The following is a 21,699-nucleotide window of genomic DNA, read 5'->3' as shown; positions in this document are numbered from 1 at the left end:
TGGGGCAGCCTTGAGATTCTGCTGCCCTTTGTAATGTATTCTAGATAGTGACTTGTTATCATAACACTGCAAGAACTGAGTCATTCACAAAAAACTGTCTTGTGGGCCAATATCCCATCTGTGACAGAGGCCAGCTAAATTAAAAAAAAAAAAAAAAAAAAAAAGTGTATAAGAACACTGTCTCACCAAAATGATCTCTTAACTCCTAATGATTTGTAGGCCAGAGGCACCGTGAGCCAGAGGGGATGTCTTTGAACTGGAGAGCCCTCAATGGATTTTTTATCCAGTGTTTATTGACTTTCTCTGTATACAGATTTAGAATCATGATTACATGATTTAGTATTACATGAGAGATACTAAATCATTACATGATTTAGCATGACATATAATAAGAAGCTGAGGAACAGGGACATTGAAAGTGGGTGTGGGAGATGGGGAAACAGTTGATGGACATGTATACTAAGTGGGATTTATCTATTTATTTGAGAAGAATCCCGTTTATATGCAGTTAAGTGACCTGTCTGTATGTGTTTGCAAAAAGCTGAAAAACGTACTTTCTATGGTGCAGATGAAGTGGGACAAAGTGGCAACCAGCACAGTAGGAAGGCTAAACACCCTTTCTTGTGGCTGAGGAGAGGTGAAGAGAATATGTCTACTGGGGAGGGAACGACAAGTAATTTGACAGGACAGAGGAAAAAATCAGAAGCCTTCAAGGCCAGGCAGAGAGATTCCTGTATAAAATATCTGAGCTGAAAGGTGCTGGGAAAGAATTACCTCATCATTATATTTTTAGATCCCATCACTTGCACAGACCTTCCCTCCTGGAGTCACCATGACAGAGACAGAACCAATGCCAGTGCCAGCTAGAAAAAGGCTTGTCAGAGTTCCCAGAGCCTTTCATCTTGACAGGCTTTCCTCTGTCTCTGGATAATGAGGTGTGTATCAGGATTGTAGTCACACTCTCCATACTGGAATTATGCAAATCTTACAGCCCCAGAGGGCTTTGAGCCCTGCAAGGACAGCCAGCAGAAACTGAGGTATAGCTTTAACTGTTGTGATGACTGATTTTCTGTTGTGAGGTTGTATCACAGCAACAAATACATATTACATGAAAAGAAAAAAATAATTAAAAAAAAAAGTACCTATCCACTCAGAATGATGTCAGATCTTTGCAGTCATGGAGGTACACATGCACATAGCTGAAGTAGTCACTTTTGTTGTGCATTTGATGTGCATGACTAATTTTCATCCAATTAGTAGCAGTGATCTAGATGGATGTATAATCCTTTTTAAGCATGACCAGGATATTTGTGACTTAATCTTCAGCAACACTCCAGACACAGGAGAGAAAAAAAGGATCAACTCCAGCTCCGTGCTGATAAAGCCCATCATGGACTCGACAGCGATACCACAGTCTGAGTGTCAGGCATAGCCAGCTTCTACAATAAGATGCACACTTTTCTCTAACCTGAGGTGAAGGCATAGAAATGGCTTTCTTAATGGCCTGTAGCACAAACCAGATGCTAGCATAAGGCCTTGGGGTGACCCATCACATCTTACATTTAGCAGCCAGTGCTCAGCACTACCATTGAGTTCTTGCAATATGACCTCAGAAGTACTGAGACATGGTTCACATCTTAGCAACGGCAGTTGTCAGCAACACACACACAATTTGCTTGATTCAAAAAGTGGCTAACATGGGTCTTTGACTAATTCATGGTTGCGCAGAGGTGAGCTAAGATTTTTTTTTTCCCATCTGGAAATTGATTCTATTTCTTACTTGTGCTTAAGTTAGTTCTCAGGCTCATGTATCAAACTCATGTAGCATAGTCACTTATATAAGGAAATGGGTTATTTATGATGCAGACAAATATCTTGGAATGAATGACAAAAGGCTTTCTTGAACTTACAACAATGGACTGGGAGAAAATGGCTTTCCTACAGTTGCCTAGTGCAGCATGCAGGGTGTTTTGAATGCAATATTTCAGAGAAGCTATCACCTGGAAACACAGTAACCCAGTGACATCCCAGCTTCTGCTCTCAAGAGCAGTCCCCAAGAATCTTGTAAACATGACAGAAAGAAGCCACTGGAAGTGGCAATGATAATTCTAAATTCATGGGTGCTCCAGGGGATATTGGGAGACACGCTGTGTGCATTATCCCAGCCACAAACTTTATTACATGCTACCTTCATTTATGAATCGAGGAGAGTGTAGGACTAGATTTAGAGATTTGCAGGGACAAAAAAACAAACTTCGGAGTGAGTAGCATGCATGGTAGGCATGTAACCAAATTAGTGGACAGATATTTTAAGCTAGAAAACTGTATCTGGTTATTATACTTACTAATAAATGCATGATCTCTGTAGGTAAAATTCAGAGATTTGCTTCCAGGTGCATGAAAACTGATTGCTTTCACACAACTGATTACCACTCAAGTACTCCTTGGCTTACCAAGTATCCTGTGTGTCAAACAGCCCACTTAACAAGAAATAAGAGAAAATTGTAATTGTATTGATTTTAATATTAATTACTAATAATATTAAATTATAAATGTTTATTTTAAAAACAAATATGTAGAATTAAAAAATAATATTGGAGAAGCGTATGCAGTCACGCTCGGCCCCGGAGAGAAAGAAGCCGGAGCGCCACCGCCCCGCCCGGAGCCGCCGGGGACCGGGAGGGGCGAGGCCGAGGCGGGGCCGGGGCCGGGGCCGGGGCCGGGGCCGCGGCGGGGCCCCGGGAGGTGCCCGAGAGAGGCGGCGGAGGGCGGAGGGCGGAGGGTGAAGGCCCCGCCCCGCCCCGCCCCGGCCGCAGGAGGGGACGCGCCGCCGGGACCGCCCCCGCCTCGCGCCCGCCCCTGCTTCCAACCAGGTCGGCTCCCCCGCTATAAAGGGCGCGGCGCGGCAGCGGGCCGCTCGCATCTCGGCTCAGGCAGCAGCAGCGGCACCATGTCCGGCAGAGGCAAGGGCGGGAAGGGGCTTGGCAAGGGGGGCGCCAAGCGGCACCGCAAGGTGCTGCGCGACAACATCCAGGGCATCACCAAGCCGGCCATCCGGCGCCTGGCGCGGCGCGGCGGCGTCAAGCGCATCTCGGGGCTCATCTACGAGGAGACGCGCGGCGTGCTCAAGGTCTTCCTGGAGAACGTGATCCGCGACGCCGTCACCTACACCGAGCACGCCAAGCGCAAGACGGTCACGGCCATGGACGTGGTCTACGCCCTCAAGCGCCAGGGACGCACCCTCTACGGCTTCGGCGGCTAAAGCGCGCAGGCAGCTGCTTCTCGGACCCTCTCGACACCCCAAAGGCTCTTTTAAGAGCCGCCCACCTTCTCTTCAGAAAGAGCTGTATCGCGTTTGGTCGGGTTCTTGAAGCTGTTTCTGTACAGAAGTATCTTGCAACTAGTTTCTACCCGCCCCACTAAGGTTTTGGTGCCTAGCACCGTATCGTATCGTGGTGCTTGAGGCTGTTTCGCAGGGCTCTGTTATGTAATTCCCTTCCCACTTCCCTCGCTGCTCTTCGCGTTTAGCAGCCGCTTCCGGGAGAAACTGGTTGGGCTGCTTGTTAACTGAGCGCTGTACGAGCCGGTGGCCCTTCCGAGGGAGGCGCCCACCCCTACTGCGAGCAAGCCTGCAATGTGCTGGGCGTAGGCTCCGGTCCTCCCAGGGCTGTAGCCACGTCCGGAAGAGCCGCGAGCGAAGGGGGGCCCCTAGCGAGCAAGGGGGGAGGAAGGTATCCGCCTTGTCAAGCACCCTGAGGGCATGGGGGAGGCCACTCTTCCCTCCCAGTGGCTCCAGCCCGCAGAAAAAAAGCACAGCGACCACGCGCGCTGGGCTCGCTTTAGGAGGCGGAGCGCCCTCACCCTTTGAAAAGCCCGCGCGGGGCAGCCACAGGCTCCAACCGCTCCCGCGCCACGGGCGGCTCTGCTCGAGCCCGGCTCGCCGCAGCTGGCGGCGCCTGGGCTCAGAGCGCTGCTCCGGGGGTGAGTGCGGGGCCTACGAGGAAGGGCCGAGGCTGCCCGGCCGCAACCGGGCTCTCCCACGTAGAGCCTGGGCGTTAGAGCAGGGCAAGACTCCCGCACACTTCTCGTCAGAAGGGCGGGCGTACGCCCCCTCTCCTCTCTCTGTACCTCTTCAACAGGAGCGTCTCAAGCTCTTTCTCGAGGCTGTGGGTGGCTCTGAAAAGAGCCTTTGGGTTTCAGTGGTCCGCGCCGGCCTGTCTCCGGGGCCGCTTTACTTGCTCTTTGCCTTGTGGCTTTCGGTCTTCTTGGGCAGCAGCACGGCCTGGATGTTGGGCAGCACCCCGCCCTGCGCGATGGTGACCTTGCCCAGCAGCTTGTTGAGCTCCTCGTCGTTGCGGATGGCCAGCTGCAGGTGGCGGGGGATGATGCGCGTCTTCTTGTTGTCGCGGGCCGCGTTGCCCGCCAGCTCCAGGATCTCGGCCGTCAGGTACTCCAGCACGGCCGCCAGGTACACCGGGGCGCCGGCGCCCACCCGCTCCGCGTAGTTGCCCTTGCGCAGCAGCCGGTGCACGCGGCCCACGGGGAACTGCAGCCCGGCCCGCGACGAGCGCGACTTGGCCTTGGCCCGCGCCTTCCCGCCCTGCTTCCCGCGGCCTGACATCGCTGCTCGCTCTCTGCGCGCTGCACACACACCCGACGAGAAGCCCTCTCCGAGTGAATTACCCGCGCCCCGCGGCCCGCCCTTATATCCCTTCCCCTTGCGCGGCCCGCGCCTCCTGATAGGCCCAGGCGCACCCGGGGAGCGCGCAGCCAATGCCCGAGCGAATCTCGCCCTCACCAATCGGCACGGCACAGCGACCCTTCCCCCCACCTCTCCTTCTCGGCCCAGCCAATGACGCCGCGGGACGCACCGGGCGGCTCCGCTCCGATCGCGGTGCGAAAACTCGGCGCCAGGCGCTGCAGCCCGCTTCCGCGCCGGCCCCCGTCCTTCTCGTCCCTTTTGTCACCGCTCCTTTTTCCTACGGCATCTCTGCCGCTGGGGGGGGGGGGGGGCGAGTGGATGGCAAACCTGGGGGATTTGAGAATGGGGGCAGGGAGAAATGTTTGGGCGGGTGCCTCAGCGGGTGAGGGGAGATCCGGCAAAGGAAACATGGTATCTCCTTGTTTGTACTTATTAATAACCATTTATAATTTAGAAACGCTTTTCAGAAGGATGATCTGCTTTGCCCGATACCTACACCTTGAAGATATAGTTAACAATTATATTCCAATAAAGAGTGCCACAGCTCTTTTTACGGTTTATGTATTGGCTCTTAAAAGAGCCTTTGGGATGATGATAGTTGTCGTGTAAAATTGAGATTTTGTGATTGAAATCTGCTTATGCACGCTCCCCTCGGATGCGGCGGGCGAGCTGGATGTCCTTGGGCATGATGGTGACGCGCTTGGCGTGGATGGCGCACAGGTTGGTGTCCTCGAAGAGCCCCACCAGGTAGGCCTCGCTCGCCTCCTGCAGCGCCATCACGGCCGAGCTCTGGAAGCGCAGGTCGGTCTTGAAGTCCTGCGCGATCTCGCGCACCAGCCGCTGGAAGGGCAGCTTGCGGATCAGCAGCTCCGTCGACTTCTGGTAGCGGCGGATCTCGCGCAGCGCCACCGTGCCGGGCCGGTAGCGGTGCGGCTTCTTCACGCCGCCCGTGGCCGGCGCGCTCTTGCGGGCCGCCTTGGTGGCCAGCTGCTTGCGGGGCGCCTTCCCGCCCGTCGACTTACGCGCCGTCTGCTTTGTGCGCGCCATCGCTAGCAACAGCTACTGCAAGCGAAGCAACAAAAGGTAGTGAGAGCGCGTTCACACACTGCCTGTATATATAGCAGCGTTCCCAGCTCTGATAGGCGGATACATACACGCTGAATCTCATTGGTGGATTCTAATTTTAAATTTACCGCCTTTGGAAAAGACCACCCCCTGGTTCCGTCTTTGTCCTTTCCATTTACTTAGTCACACGGATAATTTTTGATACACGGTATCAACTTGTATTTCCATTTCAGGAATATATCCTCATACTACCTGAAGATTCTTTACAAAAGCTTAAATATATTTTACTTTCCCTTCTGCATATTTCTTTATTAACCCTATGCAGAAAAAAAAAATGTATGTTTTCAGCATCGATGTTTTCATGCAGAAAGGCTTTAGTTTATCATTAAGTTCTAAGAAGCCTTACTTTAACTTTTTGAAATATTGCAGTAAAAAAGAAATCAGAAAGTAGGAAACAATGGTATCGAAGATACATAAAAATTAGGAAATGTGTAATGGAATTAAAGTGAAAAAATCTACTCTATTTTTTTCTGATGATGTGATAACAACACTTTAATTTTAATCAGAGGACTAGGCGCTGTTTAAAGTCATTGAATATTTGTGAATTCGACTGAAGCTACCGCGTTTCGTCTGCCAGACCCCCCACCCCTCTGCCCTCTGAGAGTCCTCCAAAGACACCCAGATCTGCCTTTCCCTCTCTGCATCCCCCCCGCCTCGGCGGTCGAGCTGCCGAGAGCGATTGGTGAGGGCGAGATTCGCTCGGGCATTGGCTGCGCGCTCCCCGGGTGCGCCTGGGCCTATCAGGAGGCGCGGGCCGCGCAAGGGGAAGGGATATAAGGGCGGGCCGCGGGGCGCGGGTAATTCACTCGGAGAGGGCTTCTCGTCGGGTGTGTGTGCAGCGCGCAGAGAGCGAGCAGCGATGTCAGGCCGCGGGAAGCAGGGCGGGAAGGCGCGGGCCAAGGCCAAGTCGCGCTCGTCGCGGGCCGGGCTGCAGTTCCCCGTGGGCCGCGTGCACCGGCTGCTGCGCAAGGGCAACTACGCGGAGCGGGTGGGCGCCGGCGCCCCGGTGTACCTGGCGGCCGTGCTGGAGTACCTGACGGCCGAGATCCTGGAGCTGGCGGGCAACGCGGCCCGCGACAACAAGAAGACGCGCATCATCCCCCGCCACCTGCAGCTGGCCATCCGCAACGACGAGGAGCTCAACAAGCTGCTGGGCAAGGTCACCATCGCGCAGGGCGGGGTGCTGCCCAACATCCAGGCCGTGCTGCTGCCCAAGAAGACCGAAAGCCACAAGGCAAAGAGCAAGTAAAGCGGCCCCGGAGACAGGCCGGCGCGGACCACTGAAACCCAAAGGCTCTTTTCAGAGCCACCCACAGCCTCGAGAAAGAGCTTGAGACGCTCCTGTTGAAGAGGTACAGAGAGAGGAGAGGGGGCGTACGCCCGCCCTTCTGACGAGAAGTGTGCGGGAGTCTTGCCCTGCTCTAACGCCCAGGCTCTACGTGGGAGAGCCCGGTTGCGGCCGGGCAGCCTCGGCCCTTCCTCGTAGGCCCCGCACTCACCCCCGGAGCAGCGCTCTGAGCCCAGGCGCCGCCAGCTGCGGCGAGCCGGGCTCGAGCAGAGCCGCCCGTGGCGCGGGAGCGGTTGGAGCCTGTGGCTGCCCCGCGCGGGCTTTTCAAAGGGTGAGGGCGCTCCGCCTCCTAAAGCGAGCCCAGCGCGCGTGGTCGCTGTGCTTTTTTTCTGCGGGCTGGAGCCACTGGGAGGGAAGAGTGGCCTCCCCCATGCCCTCAGGGTGCTTGACAAGGCGGATACCTTCCTCCCCCCTTGCTCGCTAGGGGCCCCCCTTCGCTCGCGGCTCTTCCGGACGTGGCTACAGCCCTGGGAGGACCGGAGCCTACGCCCAGCACATTGCAGGCTTGCTCGCAGTAGGGGTGGGCGCCTCCCTCGGAAGGGCCACCGGCTCGTACAGCGCTCAGTTAACAAGCAGCCCAACCAGTTTCTCCCGGAAGCGGCTGCTAAACGCGAAGAGCAGCGAGGGAAGTGGGAAGGGAATTACATAACAGAGCCCTGCGAAACAGCCTCAAGCACCACGATACGATACGGTGCTAGGCACCAAAACCTTAGTGGGGCGGGTAGAAACTAGTTGCAAGATACTTCTGTACAGAAACAGCTTCAAGAACCCGACCAAACGCGATACAGCTCTTTCTGAAGAGAAGGTGGGCGGCTCTTAAAAGAGCCTTTGGGGTGTCGAGAGGGTCCGAGAAGCAGCTGCCTGCGCGCTTTAGCCGCCGAAGCCGTAGAGGGTGCGTCCCTGGCGCTTGAGGGCGTAGACCACGTCCATGGCCGTGACCGTCTTGCGCTTGGCGTGCTCGGTGTAGGTGACGGCGTCGCGGATCACGTTCTCCAGGAAGACCTTGAGCACGCCGCGCGTCTCCTCGTAGATGAGCCCCGAGATGCGCTTGACGCCGCCGCGCCGCGCCAGGCGCCGGATGGCCGGCTTGGTGATGCCCTGGATGTTGTCGCGCAGCACCTTGCGGTGCCGCTTGGCGCCCCCCTTGCCGAGCCCCTTCCCGCCCTTGCCTCTGCCGGACATGGCGCCGCTGCTGCTGCCTGAGCCGAGCTGTGAGCGGCCCGCTGCCGCGCCGCGCCCTTTATAGCGGGGGAGCCGACCTGGTTGGAAGCAGGGGCGGGCGCGAGGCGGGGGCGGTCCCGGCGGCGCGTCCCCTCCTGCGGCCGGGGCGGGGCGGGGCGGGGCCTTCACCCTCCGCCCTCCGCCCTCCGCCGCCTCTCTCGGGCACCTCCCGGGGCCCCGCCGCAGCCCCGGCCCCGGCCCCGCCTCGGCCGCGCCCCTCCCGGTCCCCGGCGGCTCCGGGCGGGGCGGTGGCGCTCCGGCTTCTTTCTCTCCGGGGCCGAGCTCGCCCCCGAGATCGGCGTGCTCCCTCCGCCTTGCCTCACTGGACCGAGTCCCGGCGCGTCCCTGCGCAGGGGACCGGGGACCGTGGACCGTGGCGGCTCCTCGGAGCGATCCATAGGGCCCCGGCTCGCCCCAGGGCAGGATCTCCGAGCAATGCGGCATCCCTGCTCCTCTGCCTGGCTTGTTGTCTTCTGCCATCTGCTGGGCATGAGTTCATTTTCATCAATAAATTCTGATAATTTTTAGATTTGACGTGAAAAATAAGTTCTGGAGCATGTATTGATATATATATTTTTTTGTCTCTGCTTATCTTTTTTTTTTTTTTTTCGTAATTATGATTATTTTGTTTATTACTTCATTTGTCTCTCTGCATCACATCTTCTTCGTTATTGACATATCTACCCTTGGGTGTAAATTACCCTGTAGGTCTTGAGTATGTTTTGTTTGTAAGATTGGTTGCTGTTCTTACATATTTTTTATTTCTTCCTTTTTACATTGCAGAAAATCCCTGAACTTTTCATCTATAGTTATTTCGGTACTGGGTACAGTATGCATGCAACGAAGATGACTACAGTGTAAAAACACTTGAATGGTATGTCCATATTTCTTTTTTCCTGTTGGCCTTTTGTATTATGCATTTTGGTCCTACTTATGTCCCAAACTCTTGTAAATACTAGTAGAAGTAGAAATAAATAATATATTGCAAAAATTATAACTAATATATTTTAAAAACAATTTATAAAAGAATAGGCCAACTATAGAAAACATCCTTTTAAGTACCTGTGTAAATTCTGGATGCGTTTCTTGAAGATTTTCTTAATGATCACTGTTCCCTGTTCTCTTAAACTATCTGCATTTTTACTTTTCTTACAATACTCTTCTTAGCTTCATCTTCATAAATCATCAACATAGACTATTACTATAGAGACCAGAGAGGTTTTATTAGTGCAGGAATACTTTTATATGAGGGTGAAAATATTATTTATAGGTTGCAAACACAAAGTCAACCTCTTGTGAAGACCAGAGTTGAAGATGTGAAACGTGATCATCAGATGTAAGATGAATGTCAAAAGAGTACACACAGAATCAATAAACAGTTGAAATCACTTCAAAAGGTCGGCCTTCTTCTTTGTTCTTGTTTATGTCCCTAAATTATTTCAACTATTGGAGCCTTAGAAAGCAGTATTTCATGCACATCTTATTTCATACCTTTCTGAAATATATTTCCACTCACTTATGTATCACCTTGCTACTTTTCCCTGCTGTCTCCACATCAGTATATGCTGAAGTATTCACCTGCCAATCTATTCATACATGCAAGGATTAAAATCTTCACAAAATAGCTAAGCAGGAAGGGATCTATTTGAGATTACAGAAACTCACTGTCCCTTGAATTTTGGGGGATTATTCATGAATTCTAAGCTTCAAGAACTGGATGGAAGCTCTCTTGAAAGCTTTCTGAAATTCCAATATCAGGTCTCATAGTTGTGGTTACTAGAATTTAAGTAAATAGTTCTATAATGCAAATGATAATTTTAAGGTTTCATCAATCACGGTGTTAAAGGAGAAGAGGAGCTTTAAGAATTATAGGACAAATTTCAGTCTCTGTAGAGCAGAGACTTAGCAGAAGATCCAAATGACATTTTATGTTAATATAATAGAAAAATAAAGTCTTTTTAAGTTTTTATGTTGCAATTACATTTATTAATTTGTTTGTTTGTTTATTAAATAGTTAACCTAGAGCAGTGAACCATTCTGGCATTGAACCAGAGAGGCACTCCTTTTAGTGTAGAAATACCTAGGCTTGGGCTGCGGTAGGCCGCAAAGGAGCTTGACCAATTATACCATAGAAGGAATTAGGCTTATTGGTATCAGTGGTGTTGGGGAACTCCACATACTGCTTTTGCCACTTCTGGGGAAATAAAAGACATTCCAAGTACATTAGGGTTTTCCCAAGCATCCTGGCTTTCCTCTACTATACTCAAACTTTGCTTGTGTCATAACTGGAGTTTCCAAAGGGCAATAACTGCTAGCTGCCTGTGGGCAAGATGGCCCCATTCATGTCCTAACTCTGCAATTCTGGATGGAGTTCTAATCTGATATTTTAAAAAGTGCTCTAAGTCACCTCATTCTTCAGTCATCTTTGGGAATTTGAGAACTGAAAAACAATACTTTCTAGCCCATCCTAATTTCTATTAATCTAAAAATCCTTATTTCTAGACCTATACTGTTGACTAAGCAAAAATTGTTCCTTATTATCATTTCCTCTCTTGTGATGCTGAGTTCGCTTCAGCTGCAGGTATTTGGTCTATTGCTTTATCATAAACTGTGTTTGCTCTACACAGGAGAAAAAGAAAAATTAAAAGTTCCAGTCCACTGGAGCAGCATGCGGCTTCTGTTTCCTCAGTAGCAATGTTTCAGTCCTCTGAGAGTGATAGTGAAAAAGGCTGGAAGACAGGGAAGTAGGTTTCATCTGTATTTTAATGGCATTTCTGTGATTTATAAATAATAATATTTCCTGGTAATAAGGCAAGTCCTGTTGTTTGAAGAACAATGTGATTTTGAAATTTCCTCAAATGTAGAATACAGGCTCTTTGGAACATTTTCTAATGCATATCCCGCCTTGAACTGCAGCCAATATCCAGGAATTTGACAAAAGAATCAAATAAGACTGACATACTTATAAGCCAAGAGCCTCATCATTGCAGAAGCCACAATTTACGGTGAAGTTTATTAAGAATCTTTCAGACTGATAAGGATGACAATATTGCTTACTGTACAAGTCCAGAGAGTTGACAGAAAGCCATTTAATGTAATAAGCTTGAACAGAAAGAAAGCAAGAAAGTGAGCAAGAACAAAAAACACACATGTGCAAATGTTAATGAACTAGAGAGTGCTTAGCTCCTCTGTCTCTGTGAGGACTTCATACCTACGTTCATTGTTACAATGAGGTCACTGCTACTAGTTTAGAAAAATCTTTTCCTCAGAGTGTCAGAACTGCTTGCAAGACAGTCTTCAGTAATGTCCCTGAGGATCTTAATTCCCTGAATTTTAATAAATAACCACCAGATACAATTATTTTTTTTTAGTTTCTGTGTTCATACAATACACAATACTGCAAACTCATACCTAGCATTTCTGTCTTGCTTGTTATCACAGACAGATCTTTCAGAAGACGTATTTACCTTTGTCTTACAGGCTGATCTGCATTCTCTGGGACACCTCACATAGCCATGTATTTCTTCATTCATTTCACCTCCAAATAGAGAAAAATAAAAAATGTGTGTTAAATTACTGAATAATTCAAGTCCATACTTTAATGTAAAGATTTCACATGATTTGCTTTTTGAGTGACTTTAATAAAACACAATTATTAAAAAATGTTCAGAGGGGTCATGTGATATTTCCATCTTCTTTCATTTAGCAGGAGTTACTGTCAGGATATAGTTCCTGTTATTTCTTAGAGACATTCAGTTTCACATAAACACGTGTAAATAGGAAAGAATATGATATTTCCCTAATGTAACGTGGACACTCAAGACAATGTGTTTGTATATTTTCCCAGTCCCGGGCTTCTGGAATTCTACGCTGTACAGTCATTTGATTTACCTTGTTACAATTTCTTGTAGCCCTGGACAGATCTGCTCTGCTGTTTTGAGTGGCTGATGATAGCCTACTATCTATTGTGTGATACAATGTTATTGCAGCCAGGCTGTTAAATGTTTCATATTAAAAATAATTATTATAATTATAAAGGTAGGGAATTTTTTGAAGGCTTGAAGGCAGAAACCAAGAATTCGTTGTTTTTTTTCTGTTGGTTTATTTGTGTGTTTGGATATGGAGCTGCCACTGTCGAGGAGAAAGAGACTTCTTGAAACGGTGTAAAAAGCTATCTTTCTTCTAAAAAGATCAAAGCGGCGAGTCATCTGATGCTGTCAGCCGAGCAATACCATCAACATTCCCTCATTAGGACAGAGAAATCAGTCCTGCATAATAAAGGGTCCTGGTCGCACTCACCAAGGACGGGGTTTGCAGCTTTACCTCACCGCTCAGGTCAAATTTTCACTACGCCCCAGATTCTGCTTCTCAAGGAATGTTAATAATTTGCGATACACAGGACATACTTCTTATATTTTAAGATTAAAAGACAGTGTACTGCCGTAGTAAGTATGCTGACTCCCAAAGTCAGCAGACGGAAGCAGCTTTCCGAAGGGTGTATCGAAAGCATATTCCCAGGAACATCAGCCCGCACAGAGAGGTGCGGCGGTGCTTTGCTCCCAGACAGGCGCAAAGTGATGCCGGCTTTCCCACACGCTGCTGGAGCGACGGCTTCTGCCAGACGTGGGGGCGGCCGGAGGGACGCTGAGCTCCCGAATCCTCACGGGGGGCCCCGCTGCGTTACTTCCTCGGGGTTACGCCGCTCTGCGCGGTTTCCAGCCCTTGGAACCACTTTGGTGTTGGCCCTGCTCTGGAGAGGACCTCCCAGACCGCTGTATGCCCGCGGGCTGTGCCAGCTCGGGGATGGGTGGGTTTTAATCTAAAAGACAAAGCCAAAGTTTCCCTGTCCCTGCGTAGGAACGGCCCCGCGCCGCGGGGCTTCTCGGGTCGCAGGTCGCTCGTTTTTCCTCCTGCCAGCGGGAAACGCCGGCAGAGCCCGCGCCCCACTCCCTGCCGGCACGGAGCAGGGACGGCGAGTTTGGGAGTCGAAGGCGCCTGGGGGCGATGCAGGAGCGCGGCGGGGCCGGGCCGGGCCGGGCCGCACCAATCAGCGCGCGCGGCGCTGCTATAAAAGGGGCGGCGGCGGCGGCCGCGCCATTGTTCTGCCGGCTCCGCAGGAGGCGCCATGGCTGAGACCGCTCCCGTCGCTTCGCCCGATGTGGCCGCCGCTCCTCCGGCTCCGGCCAAGGCAACCCCCGCCAAGAAGCCGAAGAAGGCGGCGGGCGGCTCCAAGGCGCGCAAGCCTGCGGGCCCCAGCGTCACCGAGCTGATCACCAAGGCTGTGTCTGCTTCTAAGGAGCGCAAGGGGCTCTCTCTCGCCGCGCTCAAGAAGGCGCTGGCCGCTGGTGGATACGATGTGGAAAAGAGCAACAGCCGCATCAAGCTGGGGCTCAAGAGCCTCGTCAGCAAGGGCACCCTGGTGCAGACCAAGGGCACCGGCGCCTCCGGCTCCTTCCGCCTCAGCAAGAAGCCCGGCGAAGTGAAGGAGAAGGCGCCCAAGAAGCGGGCGGCCGCGGCCAAGCCCAAGAAGCCGGCGGCCAAGAAGCCTGCCAGCGCCGCCAAGAAGCCCAAGAAGGCAGTGGTGAAGAAGAGTCCCAAGAAAGTCAAGAAGCCGGCGGCTGCTACCACCACCAAGAAGGTGGCTAAGAGCCCCAAGAAGGTGACCAAGGCTGCCAAGCCCAAAAAGGCAGTGGCTGCAAAGAGCCCGGCTAAGGCAAAGGCGGTGAAGCCCAAAGCTGCCAAGCCCAAGACGGCTAAGCCAAAGGCAGCCAAGGCAAAGAAGGCGGCGCCTAAGAAGAAGTAAATGGTCCTGAAAAACTCCCGTCTGCCTTGCAGACAACCCCCAACGGCTCTTTTAAGAGCCACCCAACCTTTCACGAAAAGAGCTGAAACACTGTTTCTTACTATTTTATGTGGTTCTTGGTGTAACTTCCGTTCTCCGGCACTACTGCTGCTGGCAGTCCCTCAGATAACGGTGCACACAGCTGCTTCCGCGTCCTTGTTCTCCGCGGGCGGCTCCGGCAGAGCGCGGTACCGCTCGCTGCAGCCCGACAGCGCGGGCGCGGTGCGAAGAAGCTCCGGGGCAGCTGCGGGATGCCCCCCGGGTACGATCCCGGACCCGCTGTGCTTCGGGCAGCGCTTACCGCCCCGGCCCGCGGCGGGAGGCAGCTCTCGCAGGCACTGCTCTGTCCCTTATCAGCCCGGGAGTTGCACCGGGAGAGGGGGGGGCGCGCTCGGGGCCGCTCCCGCCCGCGCCCCCGGAGCTGTGCCCATTTCGAAAAGCCCGCGCTGCGCGTAGATTGGCTGCGCCTCTCGGGCTTTGCTGGTGCACGGGAGTTTTCGGGTTAAACAGACGCCCCGTCTCTAATCCGACAGGCGGGGTTTTACGTTCTTCCCGCAGAGGAAGAGGTTTATGAGCTTCCTGGTACGAGCCTGCTTCACAGCTGAGGGCTTTTTCACTCCCAGTCTATATCTGCCCCCCCTGGAAGTCGTAGGGTGAGGGGACTGCCGGCGGCGCGGGGCTGTTCCTCGCCTCCCCTAGAGCTGCCCGCGTCCCCGCTCTCCGGTCTTTGTCCCTTAGAGCTGCTGGCCTGGATCTAGGGGCTCGTTTCGCCAGGGGAGGCGGCTACGGGCACTGTAGGAACCCGCGGGGGCCCGAAGCGTCCCCCGCCTGCCCCCAACTCGCTGCCCCCGCCTCTTCCCGGCGATTTGACCGTACCCTCCTCCCTCCGCCTTCACCGCATTCAAGGGATGCTTTCCCTCTCCTTAGCTGTGGCTGGGTGCTTGGTGGCAGGAGAAAGGAAAAGGGACGGGAAAGCTCTTTCCTCGCTTCTAGTCATGGCTCTGGTATCACTTTCCCCAGCGGAAGGAAGAATTTCGTAGATTTATCTGTTCAGCTCTCAGCAAAAACGGTTGATCTCAAGTCAGTAGCTCTTAAATCCGAAGTGATTAACCCAAAACGGGGTTCCTGCAATTTAGAGAAGAAATTGAGACGTGATTACTGTGTTGCTGAAATAAATAAATAAATAAATAAATAATGGACGTCCTAAGTCCTTGTGCTGAAACGTAATGAATACAAAATAGACCCTTCCCGATTTGTGGTTGAGGAAGGTGTCTTAAAATAAATACATTTTCCTGAAACATTTCTCTTATGCTTCTTCTGCATGTCTACCTAGAATACAGCTGACATTTTGGCCCTTATTTGAAATTGCCTCTTCCCCTACATAACGTAGAAACCCACATACACATCACATTCTTTTTTTTCCTTTTTTTCTAAGATTCTTGGGCCGCGTCCCTGCATCCTGATAACTCAAATTCCTGAGCGGAGATGCGTGTGCCTTTGCAGTGTAGGTGTGCATCTAACATGCTCTCGTGGTTACCATAAATGAAAGCTGTCGGGTGTCACACCAATTAATTTTAGAGGGTTTCACCCGACTGCTGGCACTGACTCGATGAGACTGGGTCCAATGCGATTCTCCAGCCACCTACACCTGGTTAAAAAGGAGTGGAATTTGACTGGGTACCGTCAAACAAAAGGCTGTGCAATGAGAGAGAATGGGGGCGGCGGTGGTGGGAAGGAACACGTAAAATCACAGGCCGAAAATGCATATTTTTCATAGATCAATGTTTTGTGATATCTTTATGGGAGGATACATTATATGAAGCCTTTCAGCTTGAAAGGAGGGGGGAATAAAAAATGTCCATGAGAGGGCAGCAAACACTCAATAATGGAAACATTTTTTTATTTGTGATCCTTTTTAGCTTGAAAGCCAGCTACTTAATGTCGGTCGCCGAGATCTTTGATAAATACTGCTTGCAACAGTAATACCGCAGCAGATTTTCCACTCCAAAAGAAAGCAAAGTAAGAAGTAAATACACTCCCCCGAAGTATAAAAACAACTTGTTTTTCAGATATTTAATCTTTCAGCCTCTTTAAAAAAATATCTAAATATGTGTTTATACTACCATAGGAATGGAAAATATTATGCAACTATTTCTCCAAAGAACACATTTAGTCATAAAAAAGAAACTAAAATGCAGTAAATAAAGATTAAACTCTCTCGTTTAATGTACATTTTTGTTGTTAGACTTTCATTGAAGGAACGCTCAGAAAAGGCAGGAAATAGAGATTATTCAAGGAGGAGGAAAAAAATCTTAGAAATGCTATTGGACAGATTTTGCTGCAAGACACACCATTAAAAAAACGAGGAGCAGCTTTTTTAAAAACTACATCCATATATAAGAATCAATGCTACTGGAAAATTAGTCGAAGAGGTTCAATTGCAATACAAACTACGTACCCATATTTTAAAATAAAAATTACAATTGAAAGAGAAATTTCAAAGTTGCAATAACCAGGATACCCTTATATGATCGAGATTTTAGTTCCAACTCAGCGTGATGTAGCAGACTTGGGGGGGCGGGAAGAGGAAAAAGAAAAGCTTCTACAGGTATATCTTACCCGATACATTTCACAAGTCTCACGAATTTTTGTGCGATTGGGGCTCGCTAAACCACCGGCGGGAACATTCGGCGGGACCGAGCCCCAGGCCCCGCCCTGTGCCGGCGCAGTCCCCAACCAGGTCGGCTCCCCCGCTATAAAGGGCGCGGCGCGGCAGCGGGCCGCTCACAGCTCGGCTCAGGCAGCAGCAGGGGCGCCATGTCCGGCAGAGGCAAGGGCGGGAAGGGGCTCGGCAAGGGGGGCGCCAAGCGGCACCGCAAGGTGCTGCGCGACAACATCCAGGGCATCACCAAGCCGGCCATCCGGCGCCTGGCGCGGCGCGGCGGCGTCAAGCGCATCTCGGGGCTCATCTACGAGGAGACGCGCGGCGTGCTCAAGGTCTTCCTGGAGAACGTGATCCGCGACGCCGTCACCTACACCGAGCACGCCAAGCGCAAGACGGTCACGGCCATGGACGTGGTCTACGCCCTCAAGCGCCAGGGACGCACCCTCTACGGCTTCGGCGGCTAAAGCGCGCAGGCAGCTGCTTCTCGGACCCTCTCGACACCCCAAAGGCTCTTTTAAGAGCCGCCCACCTTCTCTTTAGAAGAGCTGTGATATTGCATGTGTTCTTTGAAAGAGCTGTGTGTTAAACTTACTGCTTACTGGAGCCTTTCTTTGTATTGACAGTTACTGTTTCTGAAAAACTTACGGTAATGGCAGTTTCATCCATTTCCCAACGTTAATGGCAAAGCTGCTTGTGCTCTGTGAAAGCCTTATTAATTCCCCTGTGATTGCTGAGCACGCTGCCAAAATTTAGTGTGCTAATGAGACCAATGATTTCCTAATCACATTTTTTTTTCATTTTCACAGACCTATGTGTAACCTGGAATACTATTCGATGTATTATTCCTTAAAATGTTTTATATGTAAGTATAGGTTATGTGCATTTACAGGAAAAGAGAAGCTAATGGAAGAAAAGATGGAAGTTCCTCCCATATGAATGTTTCTTTTCTCATAACTTTTCTAAATAAATTTTCTTAACTGTAATCTGGTTTCAGTTCTATGTTAAATATTTTAAAAAGTCCTTTTCACGTGTAGTATTTAATGCAGGTTTTTGGAAAAAAAAAAAAAAATATATATATATATTTCCAGTTTTCCCCCTCATGCACCTGGCAACACATCTTAATAAAAAATAATCCCCATCCATTATTTTATCAAAAGGAGAATTGTCCATAGGCTCCTGTCATTATGCAGTTCTCCCTCCCAACTCAGTTTTCAAGGAAGTATTAATGTTTTCTTCATTTCATCATAGATGAAGATCAAATGTAAAATAAATAAATAAATAAAAATCTTTTATACTTATATAAAAATACTGGTTACGAAAGTCGACTCAAATGGCTGTCAGTAGATGCTCGTGGTCATTTCTCTGTTTCTTACAAATTAAGTTCTCACCAGTGGAGTAGAGCCAAAAGAAATCAGTCTATTCCAAAGTGCTTTTCATTACACCAGAATGACCCTTGTCTAAAATTTCTCAGTCAAGAATTTAGCTGACAATGCTTATGATCTCTCATGTTGACTTCCTTTAGCAACAAGTAAATGACGTAAGAAAAGTAACTGAAAAGACTTATCTTCATTGTTACAGCTCGTAACATAATGAAAATTTGTAGCTGTGGTAAGTATAGGATTTCCTAGGCATTTGTCTCTGGGAAACTAGGGGACTTTTCTTCGAGGCTGTAAGGTTAGTGTGCCTGTTACTGTAAGAGGGGGGGATGTATAAAATAATAGTAGTAGTATGATTATTATTATTATTATTATTATGTAATCAGATCACCAAAATAAACTATTAAGCTAATTTATATAAAACTGCATCTTCTTTGAGCCTCCACACGGCTCTTAATCTGTCAGGAACCCGGGAGAGAGGGAAAGCCAGAGAAGCAAAAGCGATGTCAGCGCTGTGTCTGAAATGCAGCCCCTCCGACCCCCTCCCCCCTCCCCCACCCCGGTTCGAACACGGAGTGCGCCGGGACGGGGGGAGAAGGAGGAGGGGGGAGAGGGGCAGGCAGCGGCGCATCCGCCTTCCTTGAGCCCGGGCCGGGATCTCAAGGTACCCAATGAGGATAGCGCTCCTCTCGACCAATCAGCGATGGGCCTGCTCTATAAATAGCGATGCTCCGCAGGCAACTCCGGTGCCCTGTTCGCAGAGCCTGCTCGGTGACTGTTAGGCGATGGCGCGCACGAAGCAGACGGCGCGTAAGTCGACGGGCGGGAAGGCGCCCCGCAAGCAGCTGGCCACCAAGGCGGCCCGCAAGAGCGCGCCGGCCACGGGCGGCGTGAAGAAGCCGCACCGCTACCGGCCCGGCACGGTGGCGCTGCGCGAGATCCGCCGCTACCAGAAGTCGACGGAGCTGCTGATCCGCAAGCTGCCCTTCCAGCGGCTGGTGCGCGAGATCGCGCAGGACTTCAAGACCGACCTGCGCTTCCAGAGCTCGGCCGTGATGGCGCTGCAGGAGGCGAGCGAGGCCTACCTGGTGGGGCTCTTCGAGGACACCAACCTGTGCGCCATCCACGCCAAGCGCGTCACCATCATGCCCAAGGACATCCAGCTCGCCCGCCGCATCCGCGGGGAGCGCGCCTGAGGCTCCTGACCCAGCCTCCCGGTCCTTGGTCCTCAACTTCATCCCTGCACCCTAAAGGCTCTTTTAAGAGCCACCACTTCACCACTCGAGAGAGCTGAGACACTGCCATACCCGATATTTGAATACGTGACAGTCTTTGAGTTCTTTCACGGTATTGTACATTTTAGACTGTTTTATAAGTACTATTAAACCTTGCTTTTTTTTAGTTTTCCCTCCCTGTGCTCTGCAGTTTATTATCAATAGTCCAGAGGAAAAAAAAGTTTGTAAATGTTTCTCAGGAGTATCCTATTGGGTTTTTAAGTAAACAGTGTTATGTGCTGTTTCAGTTGAGGGGCTTGGAAATAGATTTGTTCGGCTACACTGAATTAGAAATTGTGAGAAAATCAGCAAATGAGATATTCATTAAGCACGGTGAGAGCTATACCGTTCATTTAAAACAAACAAACAAAAAAAAGATTGGCAGTATTATTGGCCCCTGCACGGGTTACTACAGTTAAGGAACATGGAAGGCAAGGTCAGTGTTAGTATATCGAAGATTAACATAACACTTTTTTTTTTTAATTTTATTAATGTAATTGATACAAATGTACTGAGTCACTACTTACAAGAGGGTATAGTGTAAGACTTAAGACTTTATAAGGTATGTAAGAGTCCTACTTCCTTGTGCATCACGTGAATAAAATAAAAACACTAGTTAAGAAATCCTTATGTTAGGGATAATAGGAAACTGAAGCAAGTGAATTTATTTGCTCTTTTGTATTCTCAGTGTTGTTTGCCTGACTTGGAGAAATCCGGCTGGAGCACTGTAAAGCAGCGAGGCTGGGAAAAACAAGCTAGAAGCTGGAGGAGAATCTGGAGGATGCTCCTGGGAAAGGTTGCTGTCTCCCCCATCCGTCCCTCCCCCACCGCTCCGTTCTCCTCGCCCATGTCTCCCAACCCCCTCCCTCCCCCTGCCCTTCTCAAAGAAGAAGCACTGGCACAGGAGGAATATTTGTGGTTTTCATTCGGACCAAAAGATCTAGGGGAGGGGAAGCAGCTGCCAAGCCCTTGAGGCTTTGTTAGAGGCTTGTAGGAAACATCTTTGCATGGCTTTCAGAACTGAGGACAAGAGTTTGTATTTGATTCTAAAAAGAAGGTAGAGTCAGAAGAGAAATACAATGTGAGATCAACGTTTACTAGAATTTAGTTTGTTAGTGCAAGATTTTTGTAGGCAGGAAATTACAGTTGGCCTCTAGCTCACTTTCATTTTCCAGTTTATCTTGTCTAGTCTTGCAGTCTCTATCTGTTCAACATCTCAGAATAGTCACCATTTATTTTCATTCACAAATAAAACATTCAGATTACTGTAATTTTGATTCTTATGGCATCTTTTCCTCTGCCCTTGATCAGTCTGGCCTATCGAATATGCTGCTGTAAATGTTATCATCCAAACTGGTCTGAAATGAAATTGAACTATTTGAGGATGGCATCTGGGGAAACCTGCACTAAGTTTCACAGGGCGTTTCAGAAACACTACACAGGAGGTAAAACATGCTCAATACAGGAAATATTCTTAACGTTATTTTAGATATGAAAGGGACAGGGACTAGAAAACAGCAATGCTTTTTTTTTTTTTCTGTGAAGGTCACATGTAGGGTAGCAATACATACATACAGACGTACATATTTTATATGTAGACATGAATGTCCATACACACACACATACATATATATATATATATGTATACTTTTCCTTCACACAGTATCTATCATCTTTCTTTCCAAATTCCCTCTGTCTCAGAATGACCTGGATTTATCTTTTTCATTTTTTTTTTTCTTCTCTGTGGTTCTGATCAGTTCTGCTGTATTGATAACAGAAGTGAAAGAAGAAACTACTCTGTTTGCACAATAACACTTGCACAATGAGGGGTGAAAATTTGATTAAATGGAACTGCTTAAGCTAGAGTAATATATAGACTGTGCCCATAAGTGTAATTTAAAAGGAATTATTAACTATGTATCTGACTATACTCTAAGACTTTGGACAACAGGCTACATACTGTTTGTTCTTCTTGTTCCATGTTTGCAAGAGATTCGTTGCTGAAATGACTTAAGTTTGTAGCCAAGTACCACTTTGAGGTTAGAAAAGGTTAAAATGTCAAAGCAGGCAGCCTTGTTATGTATGAAATTAAATGAAGGGGAAGATAAAAGAGGGGAATAAAAATTACCTTGCTGCCTATGTACAG

The 21,699-nt window shown here is 49.7% G+C and overlaps 7 protein-coding genes and 1 pseudogene across 8 annotated transcripts; 5 read left to right on the top strand and 3 right to left on the bottom strand.

The window, feature by feature from the left end:
• Nucleotides 1–2,920: 2,920 nt before the first annotated feature.
• On the bottom strand, nt 2,921–4,621 carry LOC311429779 (histone H2A type 2-C; the record flags this gene model as incomplete). The annotated part of the gene is made up of 1 exon (XM_084505977.1): nt 2,921–4,621. One exon carries the CDS (start codon nt 4,619–4,621, stop codon nt 4,232–4,234), a length of 390 nt encoding a protein of 129 aa, XP_084362103.1. The 3' UTR covers nt 2,921–4,231.
• LOC311429782 (histone H4) lies at nt 2,951–5,790 on the top strand (the record flags this gene model as incomplete). The annotated part of the gene is made up of 1 exon (XM_084505980.1): nt 2,951–5,790. One exon carries the CDS (start codon nt 2,951–2,953, stop codon nt 3,260–3,262), a length of 312 nt encoding a protein of 103 aa, XP_084362106.1. The 3' UTR covers nt 3,263–5,790.
• Nucleotides 5,265–5,749, bottom strand: LOC311429777 (histone H3.2; the record flags this gene model as incomplete). The annotated part of the gene is made up of 1 exon (XM_084505975.1): nt 5,265–5,749. One exon carries the CDS (start codon nt 5,747–5,749, stop codon nt 5,339–5,341), a length of 411 nt encoding a protein of 136 aa, XP_084362101.1. The 3' UTR covers nt 5,265–5,338.
• Nucleotides 5,791–6,686: 896 nt separating the features above from the next.
• LOC311429778 (histone H2A type 2-C) lies at nt 6,687–8,389 on the top strand (the record flags this gene model as incomplete). Its single annotated transcript, XM_084505976.1, has 1 exon — nt 6,687–8,389. The coding sequence occupies one exon, from the start codon at nt 6,687–6,689 to the stop codon at nt 7,074–7,076; it is 390 nt and encodes a 129-aa protein (XP_084362102.1). The 3' UTR covers nt 7,077–8,389.
• Nucleotides 7,982–8,947, bottom strand: LOC311429775 (uncharacterized protein). Its single transcript, XM_084505974.1, has one exon. It carries the CDS (start codon nt 8,874–8,876, stop codon nt 8,046–8,048), a length of 831 nt encoding a protein of 276 aa, XP_084362100.1. The 5' UTR covers nt 8,877–8,947; the 3' UTR covers nt 7,982–8,045.
• Nucleotides 8,948–13,497: 4,550 nt separating this feature from the next.
• On the top strand, nt 13,498–14,265 carry LOC311429776 (histone H1.01 pseudogene; annotated as a pseudogene). Its single transcript has one exon. The product of its transcript is annotated as a histone H1.01 pseudogene (transcript).
• A 2,762-nt stretch (nt 14,266–17,027) lies between these two features.
• LOC311429783 (histone H4) lies at nt 17,028–17,886 on the top strand. Its single transcript, XM_084505981.1, has one exon. The coding sequence runs from the start codon at nt 17,056–17,058 to the stop codon at nt 17,365–17,367; it is 312 nt and encodes a 103-aa protein (XP_084362107.1). The 5' UTR covers nt 17,028–17,055; the 3' UTR covers nt 17,368–17,886.
• A 1,144-nt stretch (nt 17,887–19,030) lies between these two features.
• On the top strand, nt 19,031–19,866 carry LOC311429774 (histone H3.2). The gene has a single exon (XM_084505973.1). The coding sequence runs from the start codon at nt 19,065–19,067 to the stop codon at nt 19,473–19,475; it is 411 nt and encodes a 136-aa protein (XP_084362099.1). The 5' UTR covers nt 19,031–19,064; the 3' UTR covers nt 19,476–19,866.
• Nucleotides 19,867–21,699: the final 1,833 nt, after the last annotated feature.

Source organism: Aythya ferina (assembly GCF_964211825.1).
Source record: "Aythya ferina genome assembly, chromosome: 1".
Taxonomy (NCBI): domain Eukaryota; kingdom Metazoa; phylum Chordata; class Aves; order Anseriformes; family Anatidae; genus Aythya; species Aythya ferina.
Note: the sequence above shows the minus strand (reverse complement) of the source record. Positions and strands in the feature narration are given on the sequence as shown.

Coding starts and splice junctions, on each gene's coding strand:
- LOC311429783 (XM_084505981.1), top strand. CDS start 17,056: ATGTCCGGCAGAGGCAAGGGCGGGAAGGGGCTCGGCAAGGGGGGCGCC.
- LOC311429774 (XM_084505973.1), top strand. CDS start 19,065: ATGGCGCGCACGAAGCAGACGGCGCGTAAGTCGACGGGCGGGAAGGCG.
- LOC311429775 (XM_084505974.1), bottom strand. CDS start 8,876: ATGGCAGAAGACAACAAGCCAGGCAGAGGAGCAGGGATGCCGCATTGC.